At 39.2% G+C, this 10,793-nt stretch overlaps 1 protein-coding gene across 1 annotated transcript; it reads left to right on the forward strand.

The window, feature by feature from the left end:
• The first annotated feature begins 5,600 nt into the window (after nucleotides 1-5,600).
• On the forward strand, nucleotides 5,601-10,521 carry LOC113476066 (carboxymethylenebutenolidase homolog). The gene is made up of 5 exons (XM_026841390.1): nucleotides 5,601-5,806; nucleotides 6,420-6,527; nucleotides 8,057-8,199; nucleotides 8,602-8,693; nucleotides 10,342-10,521. Exons 1-5 carry the CDS (start codon nucleotides 5,601-5,603, stop codon nucleotides 10,519-10,521), a joined length of 729 nt encoding a protein of 242 aa, XP_026697191.1.
• Nucleotides 10,522-10,793: the final 272 nt, after the last annotated feature.

The following is a 10,793-nucleotide window of genomic DNA, read 5'->3' on the forward strand; positions in this document are numbered from 1 at the left end:
GTCTTCCTTTTTTTAAAAAAAATACCCCAAAACCTAAAAATAGAGATATTCACAGCAGCCTTAAAAAATAAATATATAAGTTGCTTGAGACTGTAGGAAATATATATGTTCAATAAACTCCATAATCCTGAGTTCATTATAGAAGTGATTATATCTTATGGAGGAAGAGACAGTCTCTTCAAGTATGGGAGATCTAAATGATTCAGGGTTTGCAGTTCAAACATAATCATAATGTGCAGGCAAAGGCTTGCATTACAGCAGAGCAAGTCCTTTGCTCTCCTTTCACCCTAACCACCCCCAATTAGAGATTTTGGACACGAAGACAGGATTTACAGTCATGAGATGCATGTGGGATCAGATGTCTGGTTCTGCTGGCCCAATCTGTTCCACAGGGAACCACAGCTTGGACAGACACAAGTCCTGGGGGGGCAAGGTAGGAAGACAGTCTTGTGGATCTGAGTACAGCAGGCCCACCCAGGTTGGGTTAGGCAAGCTCAAGCAAGATGCCATTAATATCAAAGTATAAACCAGATCTTTTCAGTGAAGTCTGTCCACTCCCTCCCTTGCAACACAAGTAATCTTTTTAATGGTTTCTTATACAATCCTGAGTGCAAAGCTACTGACAGGTAAGACAGGACAAACACCCTATGTTTGGTCATGACAAACCTTAATTCTGAGCTGTGTGTAGCTCCCACAGCACTCAGAGGTAGGACTCACCTTTCCTGACTGATGATGCACTCAGCACAGGAATCTACACCTGCACTAGGTGGGTAGGCTGTCATTAAACTCCAGGATCAGCACAGTTGGTGGCATCTAGGGGACTATCCATTTCATTCTAAAGAAGACACCCATAGAGTGTGAATCATACCCTAAATCTTGATGAAAATTGTGGGAGTGTAGACATCTTGCTGAACATACAGACATCTTCATTGTAAATGTCTGAGGTTGGGTGAACTGAATCAAACCATCACCTGTTTCATATAGTCCTTGGATTACACAGTGGTCACTGCCACACAGAGTTCTGCTGAGGATCTACAGAGTGACTGTGGGATTTATTTGTCATATACACTTAGGATCAAGATTTCTTTTATCTTTGACTTGAAATGACATTGCCATTTTCTTTGAGCTCTTTGTCTCTCTCATTCCTCCCCCCTCAACATGCACACACACCATGTGCACACACAGAGAAAATTAAAACTATAGTAGGCATCAGACTGAGGGCTAGGCTAATGTTCCTTGTATATAAGTCCAGTATGAAAATAGGAATGGAAAATTTCAACAAGTCACCATCAATAACAACCAGCTCAGACTCAAATGTTTATAACTTGCTGAAAGCAAGTCTAATCAAACATAACCTGGAACACTTTTGGACTTGTTGAGAATACTTGTGGGTGTGGCTGTAATATGTTTAATCTGTGTGCTAGGGAGACTTCCATAATTTTTTTATGCTGCAAGTTTTCCAGGACAGATTCATCTTAATTTGGCAGAAAGTCCATTGAAGACATTTATTATGGACAGTAATAGCGCATGAATATACTATAAGAAAATGCATCTTTGAATTTAACAATGCATCAGCAAACGCACCACTGATGCTCTCTAAATGCTGAGGTCCAAAGATACTGAAGTGTCTTAAATGGCTGTATCATGCACATCATTTGCTTTACAGTGTACAAGTCTGGAGGGGAAATTTTCCCAGAAAACTGAAGAGTGTGCTGACAATAAGATTCAGGAGCCTTGTTTCAACTTCTCTATACTATTTTGTTAGGAATCACACATATTTAGCGAGATGAAAAGAAAAAAAAAAGTGCAGTATAGTGTTTATGTGCATCTTGCTTTCTAAACTCCTTAAATAATAAATAAATAAAGGGTAGAGCAAAAGGCAACTGATGTGGAGCCTGTTGCACCCTGCCTCTCTGCCTGATCTGTCGCCACGCCTTCCGGTAGGGATGACTCCTGTGCTAAGCCTCTCCTCCTCACCTCCCAATCCCAAAGTCTGCAGAAGAGGTGAAGAGGACCTGGAAACTGGATGGGCAGCAGCAGGAGCAAAACTGTCAGCAGAACTGGTTTTCTTCTTTTTGTGTTTAGAGAAATCTAGCTGGTATCTCACTGAGCAGAAGCAGCGAGCTGGGCTAAAACAGGATCCTGTACTCCAGGTATGTGATGGCAAACTGGTCCACAAATACTGAGTTGGCAGCAGAGAAAGGCTAACTACTTTTAACTGTTTTGAAAGGGAGAAATCTGAAATTGCTAAGCAATTAGATATAGCTCTTTGAAAAGGTATGAAATATTCAGAAAAAAAAACCTTTAAAGAGAGACTTGGTTTCAGTAAAACAATGCACAAAGACAAGTTTTAGGGAGCAGATAAGGTGGAGATAAAGGGTGTCAACTTTGGAAAAGACTGGATTTCATTTTGAGTCTTTGCTGCAAGCTGTGGCACAGCAATAGTTCTAAGGACACTGATAACCATTTTATGTCCATCAGTAGCAAGATCACATTAAAGGACCATAATAATTTCTTTTGCCCTTATGGTAATGAATTCCCATTCTTTTCCTTCTTTGGTCCATTGGAACACTTACCATTGAAATAAATCATTGCTGGAGTTTAAAATGTTATCACTGGATCCAGGAAAAGGGCAGAGATGTCACATCTTGGCACCACTAGTCCAAGGTCCTGCCAAACAGCACAGCACATTGAGATCACGTGCTCATACTCACTTTCTGAGAAATGGGGATTATCCTTAGGACTGTCTTTGTCCCTGTTTAACCTTGATTGTTAAAGACTCTTAGCCTCACCTTGCAAGTAGGGATTTGGTTTTTTTCTATTGAAGATTAAGACTCAGCATGATTAAACCATGTAATTTGTTGCTTCCTAAAAATGTAGTAGTTCAGGTCTGTCCTACCACCCAAAGGAGCCCACCTTTACCTTGTGATAATTGTAAATAACTCTCCTCGGTTTTTATGTTACCTGCATGAAAGCTAAATGGCTTACAGTATCAAGACATCCAAGGAAAAGCAGGACCACTGGTGAGAAGGAGAAGCTATAAGAAGTACTTTTCTTTATGAGCAGAAGGATGACAGCAGACTCATGGATATCAGTCTTTTTTCCCTGTTAGCAGCAGTCAGTTTTTCCCCTGTTCCTAGCTTCCCACCAGGCCCTGTATCTCCTTTGTGTTGGAACTCAGCGATGAGGAGCAGGGTGTAAATGCGAGATGCTGCCTGCTTGGAACCATGTCATGGGGAAAGCAGGAAAAGGAAAAGTGTCATGGCGAAGTTGGTGGGAAGAGGGAATGAGGTGAGACAGGACAGGTAGGAAATATCCTGGCTCATTGCTTTGCCACACCATGTTGCGTGGGACAAAGCAGGCAGGAACAAATAAAGCTTCTGACTGAACAGGATCCCATCAAAGACTTCTAAGCAGTTCAGGTGTGGCTGACTATTTACTAACGTTCTCCACAGCCTGATGCCTGGAGGAGAGCCAGCTGGATAGTATGAATCAAGATAGGCCAAAGAAATGATTTCTGGGAAGCATCCAACGGATAGGGAGTAGGCTGTTTTACAACTATTGCAAAGCTTAATGCCTCCTAAACACTACTTCCGTGAAGGGGACATCATAGGTTGTGCACTTTTGAACAAAAGATCTTAGTGGAGTAAGACTGTGGCTGCTATCTCAGAAGCCACTGATGTTAGCTGTCTTTGGGAGCACCTGTGAATTCTCCAGACAGCCTCTTGCACTTCAACAAGCTCATTCATCTTAGGTTAAAAAAAAAAAAAAAAAAAGAGGTAGGAAGCACTTTTGCATGAACAGACATCTCTCAAGCATTTGCAGGACTGTTAGGGGGGGCTTAAACTAGGAGATACTCTCCCATGCATGTTACAACTTCCACTTTCATATGATGCCAAAATGGAGGTTTTACTTCTGAAGATCAGCTTCCTAGCACCAACCCTGACATTCAGATGTTGAGAACAATTAGCAAATGTAATCAGCTCTCAGTTATCAGCACAGGGGATTACTCATGATGTGAGATCATCCGCTTCATGGCTATTTCTGAAGCAGCTTGATTCTATCGGTAAAACTACACTTGCCCAGTTCCTGTATCTCTACACCACACTCTATCAGCCAGGGGTTATGGTTGTAATCAAGCATATTTGTTCAAACTCAGTGCTGGTCCTGCCAGATCTGGTGACAGCAGCCCCAAGTTTGGGAGAGGATGAGGAAGAACAGTGTCTCTGTGCTATACATTGGGAAGGCTGATTATCTTGGGTATAAGATAGTTTAAATGCATATAAAATTATTGAGCCTGTGTGAATCATGCAAGCTGGGAAGTATCGCGTAGGCATAAGCAAGCGGTGAGACTCTGTGGCATTGACTTTCTGTTCTTCATTCTGCTGGCACCATGGTTCCAAACGGTGTCCGCATTGTCCAGGTGAAATTTCCAATTACTCAGTGAAACCTAGTTCTCTGCTGCTGTGGAAGAGAGTTGAGGAAGGTATACATTTTTACTAGAATTTGCTACTCTTGCCTGATGACTAGACAGTTTCCTGAAGTATGTGTTACAACTAAAACAGAATTAATAGGCTGATGTAGAAATGATGAAATGGAGACAGTCATAATGTATATACAGGTGTGTGTACTGTGTCCCCAAGGACAGTTTCAAAGTCAGCAGAGGACAAGGAAATGCTACTATTAATACTGCCCCTGCGGACTTAATTGGATTCCTTGTATAGATGCATTATAACACTACTTTTAATTACAGGATCACATTCTACTTTTTGCACAGAGTCCATTCCAAGCTCCTGACACAGAGTCAGAACAAATTTTGAGTTTAATCTCTGTAGCACAGCTACTGTCTCATTGTCTGTAATTGCTATTTTTGGAGAAGGGACAAAACCAAACACTTTCACATATTTTGAATGAGATTTTTTTTTTTTTTTTTTTTTTTTTTTTTTTTTCCCCTTGTAATCCCTTTCAAGGGCATATGCATCCAAGGCATTGGAATCTAATTTACAAATTCATACTGCAGGTCTTCACCAACTGTGCCTGATATATCAGCTCCCAGAACAGCTGTGATGCTGCTACTGAAAGCACAGATCAGTTAGAAGGCACGAGCATTGAGAGAAGCACCCAACACTGTAGTTTTCTGCAGCGGTTGAGTGCTGTGGTCCTTACCCATCTCATAATTCAGAGAAACCAGCATGCGATATCTTGTGAAGACACACATAATGGCCCCATGCCTGGGGAGAGAGTGAAATCTGAAGCCATACTGCTTCACACCAGCACTGACAGAGCGGCATGGGAGCAAAACAAATGTGACATAAGAGTCAGAATCTACATGTGCAGGTTGCTTGTAATTTTATACTTTTGCTTCTGGTATTTCTCTTCATTTTCAGCTTAATAACACATAATTGACAAGAGCCATTCTGCACTGGAACATTGGTTTTGCTTTTTTTCTACTTTCTCCTTTCAGACAAGGATGTCAATGTTATTTACAAAAGTTATTGAACTTGTATTTGCCTTTATTTGCCCTTAATAATTTGTTAACAAATTATTTTGACTTTCTTTCTCTCTTTTTTCTTTTTTCCCTTCATTTTTTAGGTTTCCAAATGGCTGATCCTTTTCTATATGATAGTGGAGAAAGAACTCTATATGGGTGCCTTGGACATGAAGTACAAATTGAGCACATCAAGGCATATGTTTGTAGACCATCTTTTTTCACAGACAAAGCTGTGATTGTGGTTCATGATATATTTGGATGGCTATTCCCAGACATTAGATACATAGTCGATTTGATTGCAGGTCATGGATACATGTAAGCAACTGTCTTTCCTATATTCCTCTTAAATGCACTGCTAGATCACCAGGCCCAAAGCTAAGCATGGCATATGATGCTTCCCATATATAGAGCGCAGCCATATAATTTCAGTCAGCGAATAAGAACACAAAGGGACAAAATGGTGCCATGAGGCCACCAAAGCTACTGAAATTGTCCCATCAAAAATGGCTACCTGAGCACAAAGCCACAAGGACTGTCTTGAAGTGCCAGTGTTTGTACTCATGTGGCAGTGTGGGTGATTAAAAGATAAATGTTGGTATCTATCCTTAAATTGTATAAGATTTTCAGAACCAAACCTTTTGAATAGTTGCTTTAGCATTTACTAGAAAAGAGATATATATGTGTTTATATAGAATCAGGAGGGTTGCTTAATCCCTTTACTTCTGTATTAAGTCTGTATAAGGAAATAATGAGAGCTTATCTGTGGGGTTTTTTTTCCATTGCCAGAACAGGATGAGTAGAGTATGATTCAGATAGTTACCATGTAGAGGTCTACTCTGGAGTAAAAAAGACATTAGGAGACATTTAGACATCCACAGATTCTCCCTGCCTGTATGTGGAAGTTGACTTGATTCCATGTCTCACACAGAACAATCTGTCCAGACTTCTTCAAGGGGACAGACCCCTGGAAAACGACTGATCACTGGGCTGACTTTGCTGACTGGATGAAAAATCATGATCCTACAAAAGTAGACAGGTAAGATACATATTTATACTTGAACTTTAAAGAACATCCAGCAAACAATAGGAATTTGTATGAAATGTTAAAAAGTGGCACCTCACAGCAGGGCAAGCTGGCTGCACATGCACAACTGCTTATTCTGGGCGGTTCTTCTGTGGTTCTGGGCACTGCCTTGGCTGGGATTTAGACAGGATCATCACTCTGCTTATTGTTCCCCATCTTGTTTTCCTGGGCCCTTTTCAAACTGTTTTATACTGGCCACAGAGGCTCATAGCGAGTGTTTCACAGGCTATGAAACACACAGCACTCTCACCCACAAGTGCTGATTCTGCCTCCAGTTCCTCAGGATAATGAGGAAAACTCTTCAACAGCTGCTCATGTTATCTGCCAGTTGTCACTTACCCATCTTGGTTTCTGCTTTGTAGATAATGATAGGTGTAGATGGTATTCCTCTGAGCAGCACTAGATCAAAATTTGCAAGACTGCCCAAAACTTAAGACATCTGATCAACTATACTGTTTTTTCTCAGTGTGAAGTAGAGGATCCACTGTCTGTAGAGCCTAGCAGTGCCTGTAACAGGACTTCCCTGAATTTTGTGAGGCATTACTGTTTCTTCAGCATCTATGATATCACCACAGCCTAAAACTTCAGAAGATGATAGTGAGGCAGTGACACCCTATTACTCAGCTATCATCTTGTAAGCCACAGGTATTCTGATCCTTTCAAGAGGTCCAGGGGTCACAGCCTAACTTCAACATCTTTCAGCAAAGCTTTTGACAATATAGTTGCAGAAGTTGTGACTGATTTTTTTGAAAAGACGAATGACTAACACCTGTAAAAAATCCTACTCCAAAGAGTAAGCAGATATGTGGGCACTGTCTTAAACAATTAAGACCTTAAGGACGTGCCTGTGACGTCTTTTGAGGGTTCACTTACATCTGGCCTACATTAAAAGCAATTTTCATGTTTTTTGCATTATACCTCATGCAATAGCCATTTTTTTAAACATAGCTACTGACAATTTAATTTTGAGTAATTGCTACTTTATTATAGTATTATTGCATGTGGACTTGGTAGGATATTTTAATATTAACTCATGCAACAAGAATGACATACTCGAGATAAATCTAAATAGGTGGACTCTGTAGAGATAGCACAGTGAAGCTTATCTATTCCTACAATCCATAATGCAGGATGTTGTTCTACTTGCAGATATGTCTTGTCTTTAGTTGTCCTGTCCTAGACAAAGTGACTCAATTAAAAATTTGCTTATTTTGAAAACAAAGGAGCAGGTCACAAATCAGGTAAGGCTTTAAGTACCTACACCTGTACTTCCCTAAACTAGGACCAGAGACGTGAACTCCCATTTAAGAATAGAGGCCACTGCTTTGAGCTGAAATGTATTTTTTAAGTATTCTCTGTTTTAAACAACTGGGGGTGCAGATGCAGAAAAATTCATGTATCTCTTTTAATTTAGTTCTTAAAATTGTGAAGTACTGATTCTGCAATAGATTCCTTAGTTTATTTTTGTTTATATGTCTTAGGGAAGCTGATGTTGTCTTGAAGTATCTAAAGGAACAATGCGGTGCAAAGAAGATTGGTATCGTTGGGTTTTCCTGGGGTGGAATGGCGGTACATCACTTGATGCTGAAAAATCCTCAATTAACCGCTGGGGTGTCCCTCTATGGTAGTGTAGAACACATGGAAATTATATGGGCTCACATGGCTATGTGTAGTTTGTAAGTCTAGTTATTTCTTTGTGACAATTTCTGTAAATACTCAACTCAAAGGTGAGTTGCAGATTTTAATTATTATTTCAGCAATAAGCTATATTGGTATCAAAATTTAAGAATGGTGGAAACTAGAAAAAAATTGTTTCATTTTACACAGTAATTTTCCATTCTTTTTTTAGTGCTTGGAGAGTGGGGAAATACATTTTTCCAAATGCTTTTTTCTCTATTCAAATAGAAAATGTGGTCTAAAAAAAGTACATAATTAGTAAACCTAAATAGAAAGTTTGTCTTTATTTGCCATTTATCTTGCAAGAATGTTAACCTCACTAACAGACTGTTTCTCAAAAACATTATAGGAATTATTAGGGACTCTGAAGAAAGATACAATTTACTAAATCCCACATTTTTCATTTTTGGTGAGAAAGATCACACTATTTCTTATGATCAGGTAAGCTGTTGTACTGGAAATGCTTTTTCTTTTCCCATAGTTCTTTTATCCCACACAGAAATACTAGCTTGTTAGAAACTGGTTTTGGATATGAAAAACCAGACAGGATGGGTTGTTTTGCTTACATTTCAACTTCCTCCATGTTTTGCTTAGGTTATTGAAAGCTTCCTTTCTGAGGTGAGAAATGCAGTAAAGATCAGTCATTAGTCTCTGAGTGTCCAGACAAGCAGAGTGTGAAACTGGGCAGGGAGATCCAACTGGTATAAGCCAAACATCTCAAAAACTTGGATACTACTGCTATGGATGAGAGAACAGGTAGTTAAACCACTGAATTTGGACACTGAATGGAAAAAGTAATTTCAGGTTAGTAACTGAACTTCCTGATGATGTGGACCAATGATTAATTCATTTTGGTACAGGAAGACAAAATGAACCCTCAGAAGAGTGGGCATGAATTTTAACTAAGATGATGACAACTTGTGGACTCTGTTTTGACTCCTGGCTGCCATCTATATTCTGATATAAGTGTATCTGAGAGGTTTGATAAATAAATGGGTAGGAAACTGGTGCCCTCTTCTGTGCATAAATTCTTTCCCTTCAGTGACAAGGGTAACTACCACCCCTAGCATAGTTTGTGCGTAGGAGTAGGGTCTAACTGGGGAACTGACAGTGTGGTCTGGGAATGAGGGAGCCAATCAGTATTAACTTCTGTGTTATTCAGCATGTTGATCTGTACCTCAGGTATGTGTCTCCTCCTCACAGGAAAACAAATCCTTCACTCTGTGCCCCCTTTTTATGGTGAAAGTGTCTTTTTCCCAGAAGCGCAATTTTCATAAATACACTTTTTTTCCATAGTGCACTACACACTGAAACTCTATCTTTTTCTCCGGAAGCTTTCTCTATGAGCTACCTGTGCAGATTGTGTACGAAAAATCCCTGTGTTAAAAAAATTAAAATCCTCAAATACATTGTTTTCTGCAGTGAGCAATAAAGGGCACTGTGGGGAAAAAACCAAAGTGAACACGAAATAAATCACAATAGTGTCTAATCTGCACAATGGGTAGAACTGAGTTTGCAGGGGCAAAATAAGTGTTCATTCTCTTATCTACTGACTTTTTAATGGAAATGAGCACAAAAATGTGTCTACACGTGTATACAGGTATGTAATCATATGATTAGTACTCTGTGTAAGCACGTGTGTACTTATCATCAAAAGATTGTGCAGGAGCAGTGTCTTTTTGTTATACAGTAAACAAAAAAAACACCCTGTGTTTTCTTAAACTCTGTTACTAAGCCTATCAAAATACTTTGGACTGAGAGTCACTGATGTTTAGGGAATATGTTCTCTCAAGATCAGAGCTTAAAATTAAGTTACAAGTCTAAGTCTCTGAATAGAAATGCACCTGTTCCCTTATAAGAATGAGATTTACCAAACCATCTTTGACGTAACTGTTGAGGTTCTTACTCATCCATATTTTCAAAAAATGTTTCTGTCATATTCTAAAGAGGGGGTTTCTCATCTGTTGAGTGACAAAACCTGCTTCAAGTGTGCCAATCAAGAAAAGATGGAGCAATATGAGAAATGGCAAGTTTGGCAAATTTAAAAAGAACAACCCACACCATAATTGAAATATGCTTTCTTTTACAGATCACCTTATTGGAGGAGAAGTTGAAACAATACTGTAAAGTTGCATATAAACTTAAAGTTTATCCTGGACAAGTTCATGGGTTTGCACAACTGAAGCCAGAAGATATGAAACCTGATGATAAACCTTATATTGAAGAAGCTAGAAGGGATATGATTGATTGGATCAAAATGTTTACTTGACAAAAACATAAAGTAACACTAGGCTTCAAGATCAGTGTATCATTTAATTCGAGCGAACAGCCAAGGGAAGACTATTTGGTTTTGAAAACTGTCAAGAAGAAAAGTAGGACCATTTTAATTTATAGTTCTTAATTATTTTTTTACAAGATTTACACAAGATTGTGGAATCAAAGTTGGACTAAAGGATGATTAAGAATTAAAAAGTTGTTTGAATTTATCTTGCTTTGTATTTTCTTCATTATTCTATATTATGCCATCAATAGTAATGATAT

This window comes from Athene cunicularia, assembly GCF_003259725.1.
Source record: "Athene cunicularia isolate RWA chromosome 2 unlocalized genomic scaffold, athCun1 chr2_part1, whole genome shotgun sequence".
Classification (NCBI taxonomy): Eukaryota; Metazoa; Chordata; class Aves; order Strigiformes; family Strigidae; genus Athene; species Athene cunicularia.